Source organism: the organism of the source record quoted next, unplaced genomic scaffold (genome assembly GCF_019419815.1).
Source record: "Pyrus x bretschneideri cultivar Hongxiangsu unplaced genomic scaffold, Pyrus_bretschneideri_v1 Contig7, whole genome shotgun sequence".
NCBI classification, from domain to species: Eukaryota; Viridiplantae; Streptophyta; class Magnoliopsida; order Rosales; family Rosaceae; genus Pyrus; species Pyrus x bretschneideri.
The window spans coordinates 3,183,461-3,209,530 of record NW_025999809.1 but is presented as its reverse complement, the minus strand read 5'-3'; the positions used below and the strand labels follow the sequence as shown (position 1 = coordinate 3,209,530).

At 37.6% G+C, this 26,070-nt stretch overlaps 4 protein-coding genes and 1 pseudogene across 4 annotated transcripts; 4 read left to right on the top strand and 1 right to left on the bottom strand.

Moving 5' to 3' along the window:
* The first annotated feature begins 7,063 nt into the window (after positions 1-7,063).
* Positions 7,064-10,411, top strand: LOC103949539 (ribonuclease 2). Its single transcript, XM_018648017.2, has 9 exons — positions 7,064-7,320; positions 7,484-7,512; positions 7,965-8,038; positions 8,324-8,425; positions 8,544-8,547; positions 8,737-8,828; positions 9,023-9,184; positions 9,511-9,610; positions 10,123-10,411. The coding sequence occupies exons 1-9, from the start codon at positions 7,100-7,102 to the stop codon at positions 10,158-10,160; spliced, it is 822 nt and encodes a 273-aa protein (XP_018503533.2). The 5' UTR covers positions 7,064-7,099; the 3' UTR covers positions 10,161-10,411.
* Positions 10,412-11,198: 787 nt separating this feature from the next.
* LOC125472522 (cytochrome b561 and DOMON domain-containing protein At3g07570-like) lies at positions 11,199-14,223 on the top strand. The gene is made up of 4 exons (XM_048574138.1): positions 11,199-11,628; positions 12,036-12,435; positions 13,273-13,562; positions 13,801-14,223. The coding sequence occupies exons 1-4, from the start codon at positions 11,455-11,457 to the stop codon at positions 14,029-14,031; spliced, it is 1,095 nt and encodes a 364-aa protein (XP_048430095.1). The 5' UTR covers positions 11,199-11,454; the 3' UTR covers positions 14,032-14,223.
* Positions 14,224-16,079: 1,856 nt separating this feature from the next.
* On the top strand, positions 16,080-17,079 carry LOC125472452 (transcription factor RF2a-like). Its single transcript, XM_048573923.1, has 4 exons — positions 16,080-16,201; positions 16,307-16,439; positions 16,620-16,704; positions 17,003-17,079. The coding sequence occupies exons 1-4, from the start codon at positions 16,080-16,082 to the stop codon at positions 17,077-17,079; spliced, it is 417 nt and encodes a 138-aa protein (XP_048429880.1).
* A 557-nt stretch (positions 17,080-17,636) lies between these two features.
* On the bottom strand, positions 17,637-19,588 carry LOC125472330 (annotated as a pseudogene).
* A 2,187-nt stretch (positions 19,589-21,775) lies between these two features.
* Positions 21,776-25,370, top strand: LOC125472499 (ankyrin repeat domain-containing protein 2B-like). Its single transcript, XM_048574070.1, has 9 exons — positions 21,776-21,942; positions 22,069-22,113; positions 22,716-22,903; positions 23,262-23,474; positions 23,578-23,726; positions 23,868-24,027; positions 24,394-24,486; positions 24,714-24,853; positions 24,951-25,370. Exons 2-9 carry the CDS (start codon positions 22,077-22,079, stop codon positions 25,048-25,050), a joined length of 1,080 nt encoding a protein of 359 aa, XP_048430027.1. The 5' UTR covers positions 21,776-21,942; positions 22,069-22,076; the 3' UTR covers positions 25,051-25,370.
* Positions 25,371-26,070: the final 700 nt, after the last annotated feature.

Here is a 26,070-nt window from a genome sequence, read left to right as displayed (position 1 = left end):
TTAATAAAAGAGCTATATTAAAGCGATCGAACTTTGGAAAACAAAAGGCAAATTTAGGTTTGGCACGTTGAGGAACCTAAGAAGGGACCTCGGATTCCTACACGCGTCGCCACAAGGTGGTTATGCAGGTAACCATGCGCCAGGCGCAGGGGAAACCCCACGCTCGCCTACGCAACCGTGAGTACGCTAGTACTCACCTTCCTTGTGAGTTCTTGCAGTTTTGCAGGTCTTTCCCCTGACTTTCAAAGCTCATTTCGAGCTTGATTTTCAACCAAATTCAATTATTCAAAAGCCAAAGTGAAGTTAAGAATGTACGGAACAGGTCTATACCAAAATTGAGGCTCAATGGAGGACGAAGATGTTAAAAAAGAGGTCTGAAAGTGGCCCAACGGCCACAGTTTCAAATTCCAGAAAAATGCACAGTGTCCTCCCTTGGGAGAAATCTACATCCACACTTGATCAGCACTTAAAACTACTGTAATCCAATATTAAAACACGATCTAGGGGGTTCTAGGGGGTTTACCTTCGCCGGAGACGGCGAGAACTCATTGTAGAAACACAAGCACAGTGGCCGCTATTGTGCAGTGCGGGGGAGAGATATTTGAGGGGTTTTCTCCATTGTTCCTGGTTTGTGGGGCTCCTATATGTCATGAGGAGGCTGTTGATGTCCTAGTTGTTTTTAGATGTGCGTATGTGTAGTGCTTGGAGTGAAAGAAAGATGAGAGGGAGAGAATGGAAAGTTATGAGAGAGAGACGAGTAAGGGAAGAAGAGAGGGTCGCGGGGGAAAAAGAAGAAGTCGGGGACAAAGGGACACAATTGGGCCTCAGTGGCTCATATAATAAGGTCCACTAAGGAGGAAAATAGAAATATCTTCCCGAATTTCGTAAAAATGTCGTCCTAACTCTAAATTTAATTCCATTCGTGCTTACACATTCGTAACAACGAGTACTCATGATATGAGGGTCAACAAAAGTCAATGATTTTGCCTCAAGGGCATTTTCGTAAACTCACATTAATAAAATCATAAAATTAGGGACATGTTGTTGCATCCTCTCTCTTGTGCATAACTTCTTCTCCCAAGCACGCAACTTCTTCTCTTTGGCACGCTTCTTCTCGAGCTTCTTCTTCTTGTTGGTGCAAGGCTACTAACTCTATCTCCACCTATTGTAGTCTGAAAGACATCGTGCTTGGAGTCTGAGAGGTAGACGTAGAAAATCCCCCAAGGTTGCAGACCTGACCTACTTCTAGCCCGCGTACCTCTTTGCCTTTCTGTCGCCTAACCTCATCCATTAGCAATTGTAGACCTCTGAATTAGGTGTCAACTCCTCCATTGTGCATATCCAATTGCTGCTGGGAGAGATTGGCAAGGTACTCGTCCTTCTCAAATGGTTTATGGGATTTGGTTTCGTTACAATTCATATGATTTTGCATCATTTAATTTCTTTATTGATTTACCTGTAACTAGTTTCCTTTATGATCTGTAGGCTGGTGTCTAGTATCAATCTATTCTACTTATTCATTACCTTTAACTAGATTACATGTTGACTATAGGATAAATTTCAATGGTTTGCATTGTTCATGATCTTTTGGTCAATTTACCATTTTTTTTTCAAGACATCTGTACTGGTTGTTTATGGTTTTCGGAATGGTAGACTCTACTACTTGAATTTGGCACTGGAGAGTGACAGATTGATTATTCAAGCCTTCAAGCTTAGGGCATACATCCTTTGGGTACGTTAAGAAGGTTATTCCTTCCTTATTTTCTTAATTTTTTTTAATCTGATTTTAAGTGTGACTTTATGCTTGTCCACTCAAATGCTTGGGGACCAACTAAAACTCCTACCTCTGGCAGACCTCGATGGTTTGTCTTCTTTATTGATGATTGTACTTGTATGATCCTAGTTTCTAATATTCAGGTTCTTCATTTTGAAAACAGGAATTTTGTGAGTTATGAACTCTCTTAGTAATTACAAAGTCAGGGCAACATATATGAGAAGTCAACTCATTTACTCCGCAATATAACGGTGTAACGAGAATTTTATGCTTGTTTACTCAATAGCGGAAATTTTGTGAGTGATGAACTATCTTAATACTTAGAGCAACTCCAGCCCATGCCCTTTGGACTGACACCAAGTGAAGAAAATGGACTGGCACCAAGTGAATCTGCTCCAGCCCGTGCAATTGACTGGCACCCAGCCCGTGCCAGTCAACAGCACAGCCCAAAATGGACAGACCCATGAGCCGGTCTGTTTTTGGCGCGTGCAACACACGCGGTGCCCGGGGCGCGTAGCCGACAGGCTGTGCAGGCGCTGGGGCCCGCGTGCCAGTCCACTTGCAGTCGTCCGGGGTGAAGGATACGTGGCCTCCTCAGAGCTGTTGGATTTCCAACGGCTAGTTTTTTAGGCCGTTGGATTTCCAACGGTAAAAAAAATTTAAATTTAAATTTTAAATTGGACCGTCCGATCACAGATCAACGGTCCACATTTATTTCACCAAAAATTTAAAAAAAAAAAAAAAAGGCCCAACGGTCAGAAATTTGACCGTTGGCCACGTGGCATCGTGTTGGCTGTTGGATTTGATTATTTTTCAAATCCAACGATCCCGATTAATTACAACATTAAAATTTATTAAAAATTAATTTAAAAATGTCAAAAATTTTTAAAAAAATACAGAAAAATTTTAAAAAATTAAAATTTTTTTTTCTATAAATACCTAACCCTCATCTTCCACCTTACACCACATTTCAATATTTTCTACACTTTCTACATTTTGAATATTTTGTACACTTTGAGAGAAAAAAATGACTTCGTGGAAGCTCAGTGAAGATGTTACGTTGTGTGAATGTTGGGTTCACACTACTCATGACCCGATTACGGGTAATGAGATGGATAAGCGAGAAATGTGGAGTAAAATTACGAAATCGTTCAACGATGTACATGGAAAAGATGCCAGATCTAGTCAAGGTCTTCAAGGTCGTTGGAAAAAACTCAACGCATCCTTTACTTGTTGGAAAAACGCCTTCTCTCATGCTTCTGGTAATTTGCGTAGTGGGACAAGTTTAGCGGATGAGGTAACAATATTTTTATTTATTTATATGCATTCCACCCACATCAATATTTTAATTTATTTAATTTCTTATGTAATTTTTATGTAATATGCATTCCACAATACTTATGTAATTTTTATGTAATTTTTACATAATTTTTATGCATTCCACAATTCTTATGTAATTTTTATAGACACTACAAGCACAAGCATTCTACAATGCAAAGAACCATAACAAATCATTCAACAAATGGGAATGTTGGCAAATTGTCAAAGATTGTCCTAGATACAAAATTGTGGCAACCGGTCCAGAAGTTGTCATGCACGGTATGGGTCTACACAGTTCGCCAGAAGCAGACACAGCCGAACAAGAAGCCAACACATTTGAAGACACGGAAGGGATGCCTGAACAAGTGCCAGAGACCCAACCGACTCGTCAGTCCCTCAGGCCTCAAGGTAAAAAGGCATCAAAGAAAAAAGGTAGTTCTTCCAAAAATGACTACGCTAAATATATGGAGGAACTTACTCGTCAAGGTGAACTGAACATGGCATGGGAAAAGACTAGAGATGAGGAAAAAGCTGCTGCCCTGGCAGCAATTATTGCAGCTACTGAGGCTCGTGATGAGGCGACTGAGAGACAAAGAGAAATAGTTAATTGAGAGAACGAGATAATTAGAGAAGCACTTCATCGAGAGAATGAGATGCTTAGAGAAGAAAGGATGGCTCAAACAGATCGTGACACTATGAACAAGTCTCTAGTAGGACTGTCTCCGAATTCAAAATATTTTTGGACATCAGAAAAAAGAGATGTCGTGCGGAGGAGGCGTGCAAGAGATGCCGAAACAAGTCAAGGAGGTTCTAGCTACAGAAATCCTAGCAACCAAGATCCTAGCACCACATATCCTTACTCCACAGACTTTATTTAATTTCTTATGTAATTTCTTATTTATTTTTAGAACTTTATTTAATTTCTTATGTAATTTCTTATTTATTTTTAGAACTTTATTTAATTTCTTATGTAAACTTAAAACACCAAATAAAATTACATAAAACACCATTTAAACTTAAAATTACATAACCTCACCATTTAAACTTAAAACACCAAATAAAATTACATAACCTCACCATTTAAACTTAAAACACCAAATAAAATTACATAACCTCACCATTTAAACTTTAAAAAAAAAGCAAACACACTGAATAAGATTACTTAAAAAACAATACACTTTATTCTTCAACCACAAGCCTTATTTTAATTATCTTCGCCTTCGTGCAAGCTCCACTGATGCTCAATCAAGTCATTCTGGCGGGCTATGTGCCAGTATGGCTCTTGCAATGAAGTGTATCGTTGAACGATCAATTCATTGTAACGTCCATCCCGTTCCAACGGCTCGTGTTGCACGGGATCTTCGGTCCGGTCATGAGCATAGTAGATTTGTGTTCTTGAGTTGTTCATCGGATCCGGCTCGTATTCATCGACGGCATCATAATCATACTCGTCTTCAACAATCATGTTGTGGAGAATAATACACGTCATCATGATGGATCGAAGAGCCTCGACATCAAACATTCTAGCTGCAGCCCTGACAATGGCCCAACGAGCTTGCAGGATACCAAAACAACGCTCGACATCCTTCCTACACCCTTCTTGAAACTTTGCGAAGTGTTTCTCTTTTTCACTCTGCGGGTGTGGCACTGTTTTGACAAATGTTGACCACCTTGGGTAAATACCATCTGCAAGGTAGTATGGTCCCTCGTATTTAGTACCATTAACCCAATATGTGCATCTCGGCCCACGCCCTTGTAGCAGTTTGTCAAACACTGGAGATTGGGCAAGGACATTTAGGTCATTCTGAGCTCCTGGAACACCAAAAAAAGCATGCCAAATCCATGTATCAAAAGAAGCCACCGCTTCCAGAATGATGCTTTTGGCTCATTTTCTGTCGCCATAAGCTCCTTGCCACGCACTTGGACAGTTTTTCCATGTCCAGTGCATGCAGTCGATGCTTCCAATCATGCCAGGGAAGCCTCGCATCTCAGCCTTCCTCAGAAGCCTTCGCATGTCCCTTGGCGTGGGTTGCCGAAGGTACTCATTGGTGTAAAGGGCTTCAATTGCAGAGCAAAACCGCATCAGGGACTCCAGAACTGTTGTTTTTCCCATCCTTGCGATCTCATCCACTTGATCTGCAGATGCTCCATATGCAAGCATTCGCAAGGCAGCCGTAATTTTTTGCTCAGGAAGAAGACCTCGAACATGAAAAGCATCCTCTTTTTGCACAAAATATGGATCATGGTTGCAAACATCACTCATGATTTTAGCGAACAAACTTCGTTGCATTCTAAAACGACGTCTAAAAACATGATCAGGGTAAACGCTGTTGGGAATAAAATAATCTTCCAAGAGATCTTTACCTCGTCTTTCCCTTCTTCTATCGATGTTTGCCGCACGTCCGGGTTTGGCTATCTGACCAATAGCTTGCATGATACGGCAGGAATGTGAGGCCCTCCGCCTTCTATGGTGATCATCGTCATCCTCCTCCATTGCGAAGGCCTCATCTCCACCTCCACCTTGGTCAAGATTGACCAATTCTTCCTGTTGTGCCAACAACCTTTTCTGCTGCTCTTGCAACTGTTTATACGCTCTCCTTGAAGAAGACATTGTAAGAACTCAAGATTTGAAAACGATAAAGAAGAATTCTGAGCTAAAAAAAAGGATTGAGTTTAGTGTGAGGATGGATGTAGGGATGTAGGGTTTATATGGACAAAAAAAAAGAAGATGAGGTTCTGGACAATGCCACGTGGCACTACGTGATTGGTTGAAAATCTTAGCGGAAATCTATTCAAAAAATAGTACGTTCGGATAATGACACGTGGCGTGACGAGATTGGTTAAAAATCTTATCGAAATCTTGCCTAAATTATTGTAAACAGGAAGTGACACGTGGGTTGTCGGGATTGGTTGAAAATCTTAGCGGAAATCTATTCAAAAAATAGTACGTTCGGATAATGACACGTGGCGTGACGAGATTGGTTAAAAATCCTATCCGAAATTAAAACTATTTTTTTTTATTATTTTATAAAAAAATTATTTAATATTTTAAATGGACTGGGTGCCAGCGCATTTTGTAGGGGTGGAGATAGTTTGTGCCAGCGCATTTTTAGACTAGGTGCCAGCACAATTTTTTTTGGGGTGGAGATGCTTTGGCCTATTACTGTTCATTGAGTCTGTTACTGTTCAATTAAGTGGATAAATGGGCTGGGTGCTGGCGCAAAGTGGATAGGGGTGGAGTTGCTCTTACAAATCACGGCAATATGCATGAGGAGCCAACTCTGTTTACCTTATAGTATAACGGTGTACCGGAGTGCAAGAATCGTCACATACTAGAGGATTTGGGACGAAAAGCTAACTGGAGAAGAAGGGAGGAAAAAGATGCCTCATGCATCAAAGAGTTGGTGTTTAACTGGAGAAGAAAGAAAGAAGGAAGAAGGAAGCAAATAAATGGCAAATGCAAATTAATACCACATGGTTGGCATATGGGGTGGTACTACAAATACAAAAATATTCTTTCACCAATATGACATTTTGTAATTATAATTGCCTCGTGTAATGGGAATATGAAACTAATTTATCAACATACACATTACTTGAAGTAGCATCTGAACACAAATTTCAAGTTTCGAATCGATTAAGAATTCAAATTCATGTTATAGAGTCAATCTCATTCCTCAAACTCGAACCCTAACCCTACATTTTCAATCTCGGACTACAAACTCCAAAATTCTATGTTATATGTTCATAAACATCGTCATCTGAAACTTGAAAAACGAGAAGATCTTCTTTTATTCCATTACAAAAAATATCTCCAAAAACAAACTGCAAAAAGAAATATAAAACAATACAACGTCTTCCGGTTAACGTCCGTTACACAATTATTGGAGCCCATTCTTTCCCGTTCGCCCAAGTAACCTAAATGACGAATCTACCCCTACCCGCCCCAATAAACCACAACAGAGGGCTCTAAAGATCAAACCAAGCTCTCCCATCTCTTAAAAAATGGCTATCCTCTCTGCTCAATTCGCCTCTGCAGTGGCACTGATTGCGGCGGCTTCGCTGTGCCTGATCGACGCCAAGCAAGCCGGAATCGGAGTCGAAATCGGAAGCAGAGGAGGAGGAGGGCAGAGGGAGTTCGATTACTTCAACTTGGCCCTGCAATGGCCTGGCACTTTCTGTCAGCGCACCCGCTATTGTTGCTCCTCCAATGCTTGCTGCCGCGGGTTCATAATCTCTTCCTTGTTTAACTATTAATTTAAAAAAATTGATTTTTTTTTCCCGTTTTGGTTGATTTTAATTTGGTAAATTAGGTTGAGCTTCCGTTTGGTGGTTTCTGAGTTGATTTTTTGAGTTGATGTTTTCTACCTTTGGGTTTTCTTGTTTCAGCTCAAATGGTCCAACCGTGTTTACAATCCGTAAGTATTAAGATTTTGTATTATATTGTGTATTGCAGAGATGAAAAGCAAGAATTAAGTTGATTTTCACTTGAAGTTCAAATATTTTGGTTAAGGCATGTTGGTTCATATTGTTGGAAGCTAATTGCTTTAATTGGGAATTCAGAAAGCACAAATATGTATTAGTCAGCAGCTGCTTTTTTCGGTTTTCGGTGTTTTCAGAAAAAGAAAAAAAAAAAAAAAGATTCTTGGTTAGTTTTTGAAAGGCAGAATCTGAAAATGTTAAGTTAATGTATTCTTGTAGTGAATCCAGGAAATGGATTTTTATCTTTCACTTATGATCAAAGTCGTCCAACCCATATTTTATCCATTGACTGCTGTTTGATGGTGAATCGGTATATGATAGTGTATGCATAAATCTTGTTTATACATGTGGGAGATATGCTAACTGGCGCTTAGTATGTGACTGACAGATGGATTGTGGCCTGACTACAATGATGGAACCTGGCCTGCCTGTTGCACACAGAAAACCTTTGATGAGAAAGAGGTGTGTATTTCTTATTTCGTGTCTACATGGTTTTGGGGTTGTGAATATTTTAGTGACTCTACTTGCTCACATAAAGGGAATCAGGAACTCCCAAAAGAAAGATTTTCTTTTAGCCCATGAGAAACTGTATAATGAATACTGATTGACTGGAATATAGCACCCACATTAACGTCGCTTTGTCTTCAACTTTGGTGCTTAAACAGCAATGTTTTATATTTTCATTTTAAATGTCTCTTATAGTGGCAGTGCCTAAATCTCATCACTGTCTCTGTATCTACTGTGTAGATCTCAACATTGCACGATGCTTTGGAGAAATACTGGCCGTCTTTAAGCTGTGGTAAACCATCATCCTGCCATGGTGGAAAAGGATCATTTTGGGGTCATGAGGTGATCATTGATTGTGGACTTAATTTCTTCTCAAATTCTAGATGACCTTTACTATGAGCTAACTATTCTTCATTCTTGTGTTTTCATGATGACTGAATTCCTGGTATTACAATGGCAGTGGGGTAAGCATCTTTGCCTTTTGCTCTTTGTTGCTTACAATGAACAGTCAGTTGTTTGTCTGTAGCCTTTGCTTTTAAAATTTTTGCCAAATTAGGTTGAATTCAGACCTACGAGCAATGACCCTTTTTTTCTTGGCATGCATCACTTGTGCAAGTTCTGATTCCTGCATCCTTTTTCATTGTTTCTTGCAGAGAAGCACGGGACTTGCTCCTCTCCAGTAGTTGGAGATGAATACAATTACTTTTTGACAACCCTCAATGTCTATTTTAAGTACAATGTCACTGTAAGTTCTAGAGTTACTGTAATTTGTAACATTGATGCTATTGCTGGCTTATTTCCTTGACACTTGGCAATCCATCATTTGTTTTGTCATTCATATCCATTATTTTGAGGTTCTTATTAGAAAATTGGTTTAAGTTGGAGTTTGTCCATTTATGTATTTGGTGTGTAATGGTAGTTTCCTTTCCCTGTCCTCAGCAAATCCTGAATGAAGCAGGATACGTACCTTCCAATACCGAAAAGTATCCACTTGGAGGCATTGTTTCTGCTATTCAGAATGTTTTCCGGGCAACCCCCAAGTTGGTTTGCAAAAAAGGTGCTGTGGAGGAACTTCATTTATGCTTCTACAAGGATTTCAAGGTTTGCCTCCTATCTACAGCTTATTTAGATTGTATATTTAACTGAATCAATGAAAATATACACTTGTACGTCAAGGAGTTAATTTCTGTTGTTTTGGTGGGTAAGGGTTATACATCTTTCCGGCATATTTTACTTCAGGCATGTGACTGGAGTTTTCAATAATTGAATTAGGTCGTTTCCTAAAAATCTTGGACAGTGGTAACATTGGACAATGAGATTATTTTGAGATGGGCATTAAAGAGGAATTCCATTGTCTACTTTGTATATGGTCTTTTATTATGTGCAGAAAATTTCTTATGTATTCTGAATATTTGATGCTACTGCAGCCTCGGGATTGTCTGGTTGGATCTGGCAATCTAAATGACAAGTTAGCTTCAAGTAGCTCATGTCCCAATTATGTCAGCATACCAGCATATGCATCATTAGGTAACTATTCTTTAACCCAAAATTATCTGAAAGTAGATTTATGTGTACGACGTCAGCCTGTCATTTTTCTTTCGAATTCCATATTTAAATTTACTTTGCAATGTTCATTATTTGCGGATAACGTGTGGTATAGATGGCTTTCTTACTTGCAACGAAGCTGGTAATCTGGATCCAAAAGGACCACCCGTTGGGGGTTCAAATGTTTGTGCTTGCTGGGTTTAGGGTTTTCTTATCTTTCATACGGTCATGCATCTATCAGTTGCCTGTCCTTTAAGGCCTTCACAAAAAAAAATCTTAAAATGCAATATAACGAAAGCCTAAACTTATAAAGTTGTTCACATGTTTGTCTCCATGTCATAAGAGGGCGTACATTCGTGAGTGCATAATTTTGAACCATGAATTATCATTCAACCATTCTAGAATAAATTTGTCATCCAACACTTATTCTAGCATAACATGCTATCAAATATTGTTATAGGGTTGTTGATAATTTACTTTTTCTCTATGTGCAGGGCACGGCGGTGGTGAAACTGAGATTTCAAGTGCCTGATGCTGATGTTCCAAGATCTTGGCAGAGGTCAACATGTTGTAAAACGATCAATTCATTGAAGTTTATTTTTTAGCAAAGCTACGAAACTCAGTCCATCTGTAGCAGTGTGGTGTAAATTCAGACCCCAAAAGTTGGGAATGTTTTGCATAGCATTGCTCTTACGGAATTGTATTGCTTCAAAGTTTCTCTGTATGCTAGAATGCAGTGTAAATTCAGAACCCAAAATAAAATGGTAAATTCTTGGCATGCAACTTATAAAACTCTCTCTCTCTCTCTCTCTCTCTCTCTCTCTCTCTCTCTCTCCGAGGTGGAGAAGTGGAGGTGGTTCAGCCGCCCATATATTCTTGCTTTGTACTTCACTGCTGCAGGCCGTAGCCCCACCGTGGAATGATAACATGATTGCAAAGAGGAACGAAAAAGAGCAAAACAAGAGACTTGGTCTTCACAAAGTGAGCTCTTTTATTAGAAAAAGATTATGCCAGATCAGATCAAGGAAATATTTTCAGATTGGCTGTACTGTCTTGGTTCAAACCCTAACCTGTAGGTCCAGGTCTGCCCCACCTACCAAAACCTCTGGTTGACCAGACCTTTGGAAGATCTAAAGTCACATGAAATCCATTTTTTCTGGTTTGATCCTAGTGGCTGGTTCGGGAGTGCACTTCTACCCATATGCATTTAACGTTTGAATCACATGAATGACGAATTCGATACCAATTTATTATGGCAGACTCATTGTGTGGCTTAGTTCATATCTCTCACCCTTTGCCGTAATTTTATGGTTGTATTAAGAAAAGAAAAATTGATTCCGATAAATGTTGATTATTTGAAAGTTCTCTTAGCACCAATGGCGAGGGGAAATGATTTCGACATTCTATTTCTCTCCCTCTGCAATATTCTAATTAAGGGGTAGGAACAAAATGTGAGGGTCCAAACGAAGAATGTGAAACATGGGCGCAATATTACTTGGTATAAGCTTTGAACCAGCCCATATTGTTCCATATGTCACAAATCTGAAGTGCATTGCTTGGAAAGCTGTAATTTCTTTTTATATATCCGAACAAGGAGGCTAGGTTGTGCAGCTTACCTAATGAATAATTATAAATAATTACAACAGCTTCAATTATTTTTATCAACTCTCCTTACAAGTTTCAATATTCAATCATTTGTCAACTTGTTCCAGGTATATATACATCTGTTCAAATATTCATTTGATCGCCCACTACTTTCCCTGTTTTCTCCCGCACAGAGAGAGAGAGAGAGAGAGAGAGAGAGAGAGAGAGAGAGAGAGAGAGAGATGAAGGCATTCATAGCTTCCATCATCATCGTCATCTTTGGCTTATCAGCCAGAGTGAATTCACAAACAGATTCATGCAGCTCGAGTCTAAACTTGCAGAATGTCAATTTGCCATTTGATGCAGCTTCTCTCAATTGCCTTGTTGTTTGGGATGCTCATAACTACATCCTCAGAGTAAGTCAATCACTTCTTTTCCATCACTTTCATTTTCATATACATATATATGAGGGATTCTTTGCAAGAGGTTCCTTTTTTCTTAAAGGACAGAGGTCTTGAGGAAATCTCACTTATGCTCAGTTTTATTGAATTTTAATCACCTATGTTGAGTAGAAATGAGATTTTCTCAGCCTATCTGTTTTAAGTAAAACAAACGTCATTTCGAGGGAAAATACATGCTTCTTTTATTGACACTTTGATCACCTTTAGATTTTCTCAACCCATTTCAGTTTTTTAGAAAGAAAAAAAACGAACATCCTATCCAGAGAAAAACACTATACATATGCATATATAGTCATCTCAATCACATCCAATGATATTCATGGTAAAGCTGGTTTATATGAAAAACTACATCATTTTTGCAGTACTCACAAACTTCATCAAACCTATGGACCTTTGTCCTCTCAGCACCTGCTGCTAATTCATACATTGCAATTGGGTTCTCAAGCAACGGCCGGATGGTGGGTTCCAGTGCAATTGTGGGGTGGATGTCCTCAACAGGAGGAGAGATCAAACCTTATTACTTGGGTGGGACCTCACCTAACCTTGTGGAGCCCAACAAGGGGAGCCTTCAAGTTGGAACCAACTTTTCCTTAATTACATCCCAGTCCAACAGATTGTACCTAGGGTTCCAATTGGAGACCAATCAGCCGCTATCAAGGCTCATATACTCTGTTGGACCAGATGGGTTGCTGCCTGTGGCTCCCAACTACAGATTGAGTGAGCATAGAGACAAGGTCTCCACCTACATAAATTATGTCACAGGTGAGTACAATTCAAACCAAACTAAGGTTGACTTTTTAATTTTTTTTTGTTTGTTTTTACGAGCGATATTAGAGAATGTGAAATCAAACGTAAAACTATTAATAAGGGTGTTAGAGCAAGGTCAATGAGGCTTCCATCTTGTTCACATAATCAAATTATCACGTAAGAAAATTATAAAGACACAGATTTAAAGACCCTTAGTGTAGGGAGAATTTTAGGGTCCTTGAATCGAACACCTGGCCCATGTGACCAAACGCACAACACTTTAGCGTCCGTATTGGATTAGCATCAATCCTAGTTGTAAATAAAAATTTCTCAAAGTGTAGAGAGCAAAAATCTCTTTAGAGATCCGAGATTTTGTCGGATCTCTAGGAGGGTCTATATCCTCCGCCATTGTTAGAGACTTGAAGACTTTCAATGAGCTTGCTTTAAGAGGTTATTTTCTTTCTTTATTGGTGTAACAGACCTGAGGAATTGTGGAAATTGTGATGTTGACCCTCACCTAAGCTTTGATTTTGATTTGTTGAACATTGAAAACAACTACCCATCTGCTTCTTGTTTTATTTGGAACCTATCAAACATGTACCAGTTGAATAATCTGGTATGAATTGATCTATTACCTATCTTTGTCCTATACTTCATACAAATCTTAGTACGAAAGGGAAATATTCACAAACTCTCCGGTTGTCTGGCAAAGTAAGACGTTTATGTTGTCGGACTACGAATTTTGGATTATGGATCATGTTAATTTTTGTTTGAATGTGTAGTTTAAATTCATAGTCTAACAACATAACGTTTTTTTTTTCTTTTTCTTTTTTTGGTGCAATTTTGAAACAGGTCAAAGTAAATTGAGCACGAAGAGTCCACATTCAAGACTGAGGAAGAGCCATGGAGTACTAAACATGCTAGGATGGGGCATTTTGATGATAATTGGAGTAATAGTGGCTCGTTACTTGAAACCATATGATCCACTTTGGTTTTATCTTCATACTTGCATTCAGTCATTTGGGCTTGTATTCGGAATAATAGGTGTTTTTTGTGGATTTGTCTTAAACAATAAGCTCAATGCTGATGTCTCCACCCACAAATCTCTTGGTATCTTCATTCTTGTGCTCGGTTGTCTTCAGGTTTGCTCTCATTCTTTTGTTTCATATATTCCGGTCATACCACATTATCATGCTGATGTGATTTGACGAGTATCACTTTAGAGTCGCTAAAGATATAGGTTTTTTTTTGTTTTTTATTTTTTATGGTGGTTAAACCCTCTCTGTTAGCATAACGACGCGGTATAAACTCTTTGTTTGTCAATGATATGGATGTTGTATAAACATTGCCTTCTTTCCATTTGGTTTGTTTCGGTTTTAGGTCATGGCTCTTTTGATTCGACCGGAGAAGGAATCGAAGGTGCGAAAGTACTGGAATTGGTACCATCATGGTGTGGGAAGGATTCTGATCATTTTTGCCGTAGCAAATGTTTTCTATGGAATCCATTTGGGAGAGAACGGAAAGGGATGGAGTGCTGGCTATGGAGTTGTTATTGCTATCTTATTTGTTACTGCTTTAATTTTTGAATTAAGATTGTGGCTTAGAAAATAAAGTGTGTATGTGGGGGGAGGGGGCACTTTCTCTTTGTTTATTACTAATTAGACATTCTAATTTGAAAGTTTTTCTTTTAATCATCTCATGAATTTGAAGTGATACAGATATACCATTTATGTATATGACATATGCCTTTCAGAAATTTTTGCACTGTAATTTGTTTCTCACACACTCATGTTTAATCTTGTATGTCATTTTTGTTTGATTTTTTTTCATCTGATGGTTAGAAATGAAAAAAAAACTGTGAAAACCACCTTCCTTTACCAGAAGAGAAAAAGTGTTGAATCCCTTAACAAATCTAGGACAGTTTAATCTGGTTTTACATATTCGATCAAAATTCTTGAACACCGTGTTACTACACAAAAAGAGTAAATAATAAGGATTAAGTATCTAAAACTCCTCAATTTTTTAGTGTAATTCCAAATTGGTCTCAACTTTTTTAAACATTCCAAATAAGTACTTAATCTATTGGAAATGTCACATCCATTAAGCCTTAGTTAAAAATTTGTTAAATTAACTCAGGCATATTTTGTCTCCAAAATCAATAAAATGTCATGAAAGCATATCATCCACCAACGAATGGTCACCACCAGCGTCATCATGCCATCACCTCCAAACAAAACACAAACCCACTAACTCCACCCTACAACTCTAGCCGCCAACATCGAGAAGAAGGTCATAAAGGTAGCTGAAATGTATGGACTGTTATGATGCAGCCACCACCATCTTCATCGCCCATAAAAAAAACTGGAAGCTTTGAGATGAGAATTGACGTGTGAGGAAATCACATGAGTGGAAACAAACTCCTTGAAACCTTATCAGAAATCTTAACCCTCTCCTTTATTAGGAGATTGCCCTCCTAATATAATTTCAATTTGGGTTCATTTTCGATTCAATTCAATACTTGTTGTTTATTGGGTTCCATATTACATAATCTATATTTGAAATTCAAGTTTTGAGGCAACTAATATTAATGTTGACCATGATATACCCAATTGGTGGATTTGGAACGTAATATATATCTATGTTTGAAAAATTAATTGGGCCTTAACCGATGTGACATTTTTAATAGGTTGGGTACTTGTTTGGAATGTTTAAAAATATTGAGATCAATTTGGAATAACACTAAAAGGTTGGAAGGTTTTATGTACTGAAAAATCTTTACATTTTTTCAGAAAAGGGTTTTTTCAAGAAAAAAATTTCGACGATAAATTCGCCATGAAAACTCCGTCGGGAAGGACCTTAGGGAAAAATTTGGACGTTCATTGGCAAGATTTCACTTCTTTCCGACGAATCTTTCTTGACAATGGGTACACCAACTTGTCATATACTTGCCGGATTCTCATTAATTTCTTTTCATTGCAGTGATTAATAACAACCGACTTAGGGAGACTACAATTTTTATACAAGAGACATAAACAAGGATAATGTATACAACTAATATTTGATGAGACTAAGTCATTGATCAACATCACATATCCAAATCATTTGTCATATCATGCGGTAACCCTAATATGTTTGGAAATAAACACATCACCAGGCCACATCACTTCGTACGAAAATATGGTGTCCCCAACATTTTAAAAAATAATAATAATTTAGCAAGCCAGATATTGGGGGAATGAATCAAACGTATGACATCGGATGCAAGAGGAAATGATATTCTTCAGTTTTTATGTTTCTATACAAGCGATGTTGGGGGAATGAATCAAACCTAGGACATTTGTATGGTACATTGACCTAATTTCTTCCGTTTCGGGCCCGTTTAATTCCCGGATTAAAAACTCGGAAACGAATATGAACATAATTCCTTGTTTAGTAAGCACACTCTTGGAAATCCACCAAGTAAACACACAGAAAACCAATTCCTAGCCCTTATTCAACGTCTCTGCCATTTTTACCATCCTATTATTTATGGAAATAAATCCCATAATATTAACCTACCCACAATCCCATGACAGTATATTTATATAATCGTTGCGACTAGAACTTTACTAGTTGAGTCATATTTTTCTCATTGCTTGAGAAGTTGTAGAATTAGCACAATGTATGGTTCAAGCTCAACTTCATCCAAAGATGATACTGTCGTCTCAATCCCCAGCACCGAAAAAAGGCCTGCTGCAGTTCTTGAAGAAGTCGCTCAGCGCGATCCAAAGCTCGCGAAAAGGTTTGTGTTTCGATGATTTTCAATACTCGTTAAGCTAAAATACTTATAAACCAACGTCGGTGACATGCTTGCGCTAATTTTTTTTTTTTTTTTTTAATTTCGCAGGATTATGACTAACCGGAGGTCGGCTATGAGAGCAAAGGAGAGGAAGAAGATGTACATTCAGACGCTTGAATGCAACATACAAAGGTTGCAGTTTGAATTAGCTGCTCTGACTGCTCAGTTGGAACAATGGCAGGTAAATCCAACATGATTTAGCACGCTTAAATATGTTTTTTTGTACAGGCAATATTAGCGGATTGGGAATCAAACTCTAGACTTTGGGTGCAGGAGCAAACGCTCTTATCTGCCCGAGCAATAAGCCCCGTTGCAAATATGTACAGTGACAAATTTTCTGTCATTTTTTCTTTATAAGCAGGTAGACACCCTTTACATAACTGCAGAAAACAATAGATTGAAAGAATGTCTACACCATATTTTGGAAGACATTGAATTGCAAGACGGTAAGAACTGTTGTTTAGTTTTCTTCTATGAACTTTGTTACATTAAAATGCACACAATATAAAGAGCATTTGCGCGCGCGCACACACACACACACATATATATATATATATATGTAAGCGATATTATTGAGGGAGAGGTGAATCCAACACAGAACCTCGATTGTAAGAGTGAGTGCTCTAAACTGCTTACTATTAAAAAGCGTTAATTCACGATGAACATTGCATTTAGTTGACAGCTAAGACATCATGTATTATGGTCAGACTAAATATATTTTTAATTTTTTCTGTTTAATGACAGCCTTGAATTATCATAGCAGAAATGAGATTGAACGTCTGAAAAGACTTGTTTTCTCAAACAATGACTCAAAATATTGATCTGGATCGATGCACACATGTTTTTTCTCCGCAAGGCATAGCATCATTTCACAGGATGCCCCGGTAGTGGTGCACCTATGTCATGAAAGTCCTTCTCCAAAGTCCGCACACGGATTCAGCAATAAAAACTTCAGTAGGGGTTTGAGCAGCAGCATGATCGGCAGAAGTTGAAACAGATGTTATTGTGAAAATAATTGTTCAAGTTCAATGTACTTTTTTGCTGATGATAAGTTTAGATTTATTTAAATTAAGAATATTTACATTTTACGTGACTTATTTTTTTTGTCAATTGTACCCATTTCTTTTGTTTGACGAAGCGATATTCTATACAATTCTAATCTAAATGAATTAGGTGCAAAAAGACAACACGTTGTGATGGCAAGCTAGCACAATAATTGATTTTACTAGTAATCCATATGAAATTCATTAAATCAAAACGATCACACATTTATCAGTGCACCAAACACCATATTGTAAAATTAATTTCACAAATTATCAATTAGAAATTCACAAGTTTTTCACAAGCTAAAAGTACACATGCTGAAGCAAGTTAAATCTTCAGAAAATAATCGAAAATTTCATATCAAATAAGTCAAATTATTTTTTCATCAACAATCATCTCGACTCCCAGATGGGACCTATACACATTTTCTCTTCATTCTTAATGGTAACCTCACTCCTATAACATTTGAACAACTCTATTGCTGTTGAAGTAATCTTAGGACAACCGTTCATGTACAAAACGGAGAGTTGTTTGCAACCATTCCGCAAAGCCACTAAACCCTGATCACATAGATTCCGACACCGGTTGACATGAAGCTTCTCCAACTTGTGACAACTCATCCCGATAGAAGACCATCCCACAATTTTGACCTCATGACACAATGCCAAGTTCCATTCTTGAAGTAGTGGACAACCTTCTGCAATTGCTACAATCGACTCGTCACCAAAAGTTCTACAAAGCCGAAGGTTAAGAATTTTAAGGAGAAAGGCAAATCCTTTCCCAATTGCTGCCAAGCCATTTCTACAATTTTGAAAGATACCAGATATACTCAAATATTCAATCCCACCTCTACTAACAATTCCCAAAAGACCTTCTGGCTCAAGCTTACATGATTCGGCTTCTACATAAGCTAAAGTTGATGAGGAACCTTTAAAGCCAACACCAGTTATGCCCTTGCAATGTGATATCTTAACCGCATGAAGTTGACGAAAACCTTGTGAAAGAGCTTTTAGCCCACGGTCAGAAATAAAATAGCAGTTCAATAGATTCACATCCTTTAAAACTGAGCAAGACTAGCTTAGCCAAATTTCCTAACCCAAAATCAGTAATTTGGCAACAGTAAAGGCTGATAACTTGCAACGAGGGACAACCAGTAGCTGCCATAGACAACCCATGATCAGTAATACCTAAACAACACTCCAGATTAAGGGTGTGCAAATGTGAACCATAATTTACCAAGTGGGACAAGCCTGAATCTGGTAGCTCTGTGCACCCAGATAGGGACAACAAGTGTAAATGCTGAAAGCGAGTAAGAAGCCTGTGAAGATGAAAGGTTCTAATGGTAACATTGGTATTTGAATGTGATAACGAAGAAATGTCAAGTTGTTTGAATGAACATTGAAACTGTAAGGATCGACGACTAAGATTTTGAACACGAAGACATCGATGACAAGTCAAGCCAAAGGATTCACGGTCAGAGCCAGAAACAAGGCATTGGAAAATAAAGACGAGACAATCATCAGGCAAGTCCATGATGGTGGTAAGAGAATTAGTGCTAGAGCTACAAGTAGGTTTCATGTTAGCACTCTTCCGAAGGTTGTAGAGCTCGTATTTTTATATTGAACTTTCTATAAGATGAAGTAGATGATGAGTTGGGAGAGTCAAAACCACAAAGAACAGAAGAGTCTCCATATCCATAACCGATATGAACCCCACATTTACGGCAGAGAAGTTTAGTCTTTGAACGATAACGACCCCAAGAGACTGGAAAACAGTTTACCTCATCAACCTGTGTGAACCGACTAAGATCAACTGTAAGGAATGAAATAAGACCTTTCTTGATGGACTTTCTATAGTTGGAGCCTATGCCAGACTCAGCGGTCAATCGATTTGAAGACGACAAGTTCAAAGGGTATCCACAAGAACCACAACTGTAACAGATTCAAAAAATAAAACCAACCAATTTCAGCATAACAACCAAGCATTGCACATTTCAGTTTCAGGAACCAGAAAACTAATTAAAGATTAGCAAAACATGCACATTTAAGCAATCATCCAATTTTCACTAACCCAATTGACCCAATGAGATTGGAGTGATGAAGGTCAAACATTCAATCTTCATCAATCAACCCAGATGATTTCAAGCACTCAAAAATGAATAAATAAATGGTTAATTCAGTGAGAAAATTGACAATTTAACATGAACCAGTGTGAAAGTAATGAAATTGGGTGAAGAAATTAAATGGCAGCTGATTCAGATTCAGAACAAAAAACGGAATTTGGGAAATTCACCTGTAGGAGACTTGAGCTTGGGACATCCTTCACTCACCCAAGATCGGATTCAGACTCAATATCCTCCGATTCATTGAAATAAATTGCTGGCAATATTACCAGAGTGCAAAGCTTGTGTTTTCTTTGGGATGTTCGTAATTCCGTTCTTGTCTGGTCAAAGGATTTTGCCGGCTTGGGATATCAAACTGGAAGACTCTCTCAGATGACAAAGTTCTTGGACTCCAAACAATATGATGCGGGAAGTTTCCAAAATATAAAAAAAAAATTGTTATCGGCATTCAAAAATTCTCATTCTACACTATATAAGAAAAAAAAAATATTCGTAAGGGATGTATAATAAGATTTTTCGAGTTCCAATAACATTTTCAAAAAAAAAAAAAAAAAATACAAGATGATGTGGGCCGGACTTTGGGTTCTATCCTTGCCTGCCTTCACTTATATAAAAATTAGGTTTCTATCCCTATTTTTTTTTTTATTAATTGAAATCTTTTGTTTTCTTTTTTTTTTTGATTTTTGATAAAGGTCTTTTAATTTCTATCTAGATCGTAATACACGTTAGCATATTTAAATTTTATAACCATTTTCAAAACGTTACGTTTTGTATATTTATATTTATGACTAAATTTTTGCATCATATATTTCTATTTTTAATTTGCACCATTTTTTAATTTGCAACCATTGTTTAATTCAAATCAGTTTTCTTTTTTGTTTAAATTTTTACCCGTGTATTTAATTTCATTTTGTGCCCATATTTTAACTTCAATGTGTACCGTTCATTTTTTAGAATCTTTATTTGCTTTAGTATCTTTATTTGCACCCATAATTTGAATTTTTAATATGTACCCTAAATTAGGTTGGGGTACTTTTTAGGGGTAATTTTATCAATGTTTTCAACTAACACGTGTACGGATAAAATACAAAATTGCGTTTTTTTTCTTTATTATAAGCGATATTCTACTGTAAATACAATTAGATGAGCAAATTTTAGAAATTTTCTATCTATTTTAGTCACATTGCAAAAGTTTGAGGACAATGAAGTAATTTTATCTCTAGTGTTGATAACATATTGCCTTTTTTCTTCTTTTTTTCTACTAGTTCACTTTATACACTTTCTGTTTGAATTAGTCATAGGAGTCCAATTAGTAGCTACAATGTATTGGCTTTGTGCCCAATTAGATAAGCTCATGACGTTATATTTTTTGCATCTATTTCAGTAATATTTCTATAACGTAACCAAATTTAGTAAGACAAGAACTTGCTTGTTGTGATACAAAAAATTTTCATTAATGGCATAAAAGAATCCTTACTTCCACACGAAATATTTGGTAGGAATTCACTTACTAGAGATACCTTTCTTCCCTTTCGTTGCAAAGTATGTCACTTTTGCAACGTGCTTGCAAGAAAGATTTATACTTTTTCTAGTGAACAAGAAAACTTCAACTTAGGTTTTACGATGTTCTTATCGTTTCCTTGATTGCACAACTCTTGCAATTGCAGAATGTGAGATGCTGGTTGACATGCAATGCACAATCAATCGCCCATCCTCTAACATCTTATAGTGCAAACTACACAATGTAATTGAGATTTGAATTCAAACCATTTCACCATGTAGATCAAAATGTGAAATATTGGTCGACATGCAATACATTATACAATCATTCGTCTAGCCTCTCAAATGTTGCAATGCGAAACCTACAACATCTATTCATAAACTATCGTGTACGAGATTTGAATTCAAGACTTAGGGCTTGTTTAGAAGTGTTTTTAAAATTACTGAAAGCGCTTTTAGCGAAAATGTTTTTTGGTTCTAAAAACACTTAAAGTGCTTCCTACAATAAGCACTAGTATAGGCTTTCAGGCATTTAAGTGCTTTTTCAAAATTCATTTGTATTTTTATTAAAATTTATTAAAAAAAAAATTTCATCAAAAATATTTTCAATCATTTTAAAAGAACTTTTAAACGATCTCTTACTCTTGACAGATTGTCGAGAGAGAATTGGGCTAATTGAGTCGGCCGAATGCATGTCAAGCCCAAAAGGCAAAAGAGTAATTTGGTGAATAATAGCAAAGAAAGAGCCAATCATTCGGGAATTGGGAAAGGGATGAGGATTGAGATGGCCCACTGAGTCGTGTACAGTACAGAAATCGGTGGTGAGCTGCTAAGTCAATAGAGCTTATAGGGTTCTGAATCCGCCAGAGCCAAGCTTCTCTCTCTCTCTCTCTCTCTCTCTCCCGCTGCCCCTTGGTCAAGTCTCTGAAGCATTCGCTTCTTTGCTTGCTGCGAAGGACCTCCTGCTTCACTCTCCTTCCTCACTTCAATCCCCACTGCATCGCATCCCGAAGATCAGGTTCGATCATTTTCGCACTTTCTCGAATCGATTGTGTGAATTTCTTGATAAATTACGCAGTTTTGGGTTTGAATCGTTGTTTGGTGATTGGAGATTGATTGCTCTGTTTCTTCGTCGTTGATTCAGGTGCTCCTATGGCTTCCGCGCAGAAGGATGTGCCTGCTGCTGCTGGTATGCTTGGTGTTGTTTCTCGCACTGTTAATTGTTTTTTTTTTTTTTTTGGTGTGTGTGTGTGTTCATTTGATTAGCAGTTCCAGAGTGTCTGAATTTCTATCAGTCTCTAGGAGTGGGTTTAGGGGGTTAAAAGAGAGAAGTATTCTTTGTTTTGCTGAAAATTCTTGCAGATTTTGGTGTTTAATTTTATTTGGATTTCTTAATTTGATCAAAGGATGCTTTGGTTAGCAGCCAGTTTTATTTATTCGGATATATAGCACCGAGGGTATTTGTGAACGGTGAAGCGGTTTGTTTGGGTTCATGTATCTTAAACATGTAGTGAGAAGTGAGGGTTTTGTTTGTGTTTTAGATAATCTGCAGGAATATGTAATTTGGGTTGCTTTTTTAGACCATGATAAAGTAGTCCAAGTAAATTGGGTTAGTTTTATTTACTTTTTTAGTGAAGCTTGATAATTGGCTAGTCTGATAACTATTTTCTATATCCTTTTGTTAATTGATTTTTTCATTGAAACTGGATGCAAAAGCCGCCAATGTCTTTTGGAATTTAATTTTAAGAGACTAAGAGTATGCCACTCTCGCGTTCATCGTATCTTTTTCAGGCAAAAAGCCAGTTTCAACAGAGAACAAAAGCTCCAAACCCGAAACAACAGAGAACAAAAGTCCCAAGCCTGAGGCATCTTCTGGAGACTCACTGTCAGGACAACCAGGGGCTACCCCTTTCCAAATTCCAGAGGCTGGATTTCCTCCCAATCCTTTTGATTTCTCAGCCATGACTGGCTTGCTGAATGTATGTTATTGCTTTTATTGCGTTTTGAGTTTGAAAACATTTGAATGACTGAGCATGGGAGAAGAATAATTTCGATTAAATTAATAATTGAAAAGTTTATAATTTATCCAACTCTCAGACCTCTGTTGCTGCACATACGCCTTTTTACACTGAATCTCAGGGAGCAATGTGCACTGTGCCATCCATTTCACAATGTATTGAATTCTCTATAGTAATTTGGGGGTATTATGCCTCGATGCGAAATGGGTGAAACTGTGCTACCAATCCAAAACTCAAGTACTAGTAAAACTTTAAAACGTTTAAAAAGTTCAATCAGTCTGGTTCTTGCTCAAAGTGTCTTATATGTCATATGCACCAGGATCCTAGCATTAAGGAATTAGCTGAACAGATAGCAAAGGATCCTTCATTCAACCAGATGGCAGACCAACTTCAGAAAACTTTTCAAGGTGTGTCAGTTGATGAAGGTGTCCCTCAGTTTGATAGTCAACAGTACTATTCCACCATGCAACAGGTTATGCAGAATCCTCAGTTCATGACCATGGCTGAGCGCCTTGGTAGTGCATTGATGCAGGTAATGTGGTCTTTCTCCTTTCATGATTATTTTTTATTTATTCTCAGTGTTGTGCAAGTCGTTTGGTTGATTGAATTTCAAGCTTATTAATTTTTCTACTCAGGATCCATCTATGAATACCATGATTGAGAGTTTCGCCAATCCCTCGAACAAAGATCAGCTTGAGGAACGCATGTCACGTATCAAAGAAGATCCTTCTTTGAAACCTATTTTGGAAGAAATAGAAACTGGTGGTCCAGCTGCGATGATGAGGTTAGTAATCCTAGATTTGTTATGGGAGCTGGGAACTAATGCTTAAGCTATAACGTTTTCTTTCTTGAGACATAGTAGTGGAATTGGACTTGATTGAGTACATATTTTTGGTGTGCTAAAGAAGGAAATTCTGCTTTGCAGATACTGGAACGATAAAGACGTTTTGCAGAAGTTGGGAGAAGCAATGGGTCTTGCAGTTGGGGATGCAGCTACTTCTACTGAAGCACCAGAAGAAGCAGAAGATGCCGGAAATGAGGATGAATCAATTGTTCATCACACTGCTAGTGTTGGTGACGTGGAGGTAGAGCACACCATTGTCTGCTCTTAACTGTTAATAAGATATTGCCAATAAGAAATTATGCAATTGAGGCATGATTATGGTATTTGAAATTCTGCAATTTAGTTGGTCCTAATTGTTAATAAGAAATTCTGCAATTGAGGCATGATTATGGTATTTGAACTTATTTCTGCTTTCAAACTCATGGCTTTTACACCCAAGCTCTTCATGTTAATTAGTTCTATTAGTATGCTTGCATGATTTCTGGTAACTTAGCATTTGATATCAGGAAATATACCTCCATGTTGAACCTTGATTTGTATATACCCTACGTGTTTGGTTCAACTTAGCAGATGTACAAGTGTTTAAAATTTCCGATCTGTCAATTAGGGTTTGAAAGCTGCCTTAGCATCTGGTGCTGACAAGGATGAGGAAGATTCAGAAGGGAGAACGGCATTACATTTTGCATGTGGATATGGTGAGGTATGATATCTTTTGGAGTTCCTCTCTTTTTATTTGTTTCTGCAAGCCAATACTTGTTATCATTGGGTGATGGACCTTTCGCACATATGCGGAAATCATGCAGTTCTGATATGATCACAAGCTACTGCTGAACCTAAATGATCATGAAGAAAAAGGGGTGGGGGATAGAGTTCTGTTAATGGTTTTATACTTTGATTTATGGAGGTATGCGTCTCATTTCATTTCAGGTGAAGTGTGCTCAAGCTCTTCTTGAGGCTGGAGCAAGAGTCGATGCTCTTGATAAGAACAAAAACACCGCACTTCATTATGCAGCCGGTTATGGTAGGAAGGAATGCGTGGCACTTCTACTTGAGAATGGCGCAGCTGTGTAAGCCATTTGTTAAAATTCTTAAGTCCTCTATATGAAATTAGATATTGCCCCACTCGTAGGTTTACTCATACTCTTTTGTTTCCGGAATCTGCAGCACTCTCCAGAACATGGACGGCAAAACCCCGATTGACGTTGCCAAGTTGAACAACCAAAATGACGTACTAAAGTTGCTCGAGAAGGACGCCTTCCTGTAATTCTTCATAAAGTTGTGGTTGGCATATGCTTACGGTTGTTTCATGTTAGGCATATGCCGATTTGGATTCAGTCTACTTGGACGATTGGATCGGCGTGAGGAGGATATAAGCAGCCCCATACCTTACTGCTTTGTCTATGTTATGTTTACCTTTTATGATTCCTACGTCGCTAGAATGTGTTAGTAACAACCTAAAACATTTTGATGGGAGACATGGAACGTGTTGTGTGGCGTATGACATGTAGCTTTCGTTGTTATTTTGGGATTTCATTTCTCATTGGTGAAAGAAAAAATGAAGATGGTGATTGATTGCTTATCAAATAATTTGTTTGCACTACTCAAGTTTCTGAGTAAAATACTCTCAACATAAGGTAGGGGTAAACTGATGAAGGGGACTGCACTGAGCAGGAAAAAAATAAACGAAGGGACCGTTTGAAAAATCAATAAATTAGTTTTTGCTGCAATCTTATTAGATTAGGAATGAAATTGTGTAAATTCAATCATATCCGGAATATTTTTATGGGATTATATCATATCTCTTAGACTGATATTATTATATTAGAGTTGTAATTTTATTAGGGTATGGATATGACACACACACATCTCTCTTTCTCTCTATTGTCGTTGCACCCCCTCTCTGTCTTTTATATGGTTCAGTAAATTAGACTTACAACATGTTATCAACACGCTCTCGACGCTGTGCTAAAGAGAGTTTAAGTATTACATTTTAATCATTCTTTTTATAATTTATTTATTATTTTATTGAATTGATCAACATGTTATTGATTCAATTTAATTTTTCTTTGTTGAACGTGGTACAACACATTGGAGATGCAATTTCAGCTTTCAAAGAAGGATCTTCTACAAATTCAAAGGCTTAGCTGTTTTCTGCCAGTTAATTTCTTTTAAAATAAATTAAGATATTTAAAACGATCTTGAAGCATGAAAACATTCCCTATGATGCATGAACCTCTTATATTTATATTTCCCTTTCAATTATATATATTGCATATCTATTCAT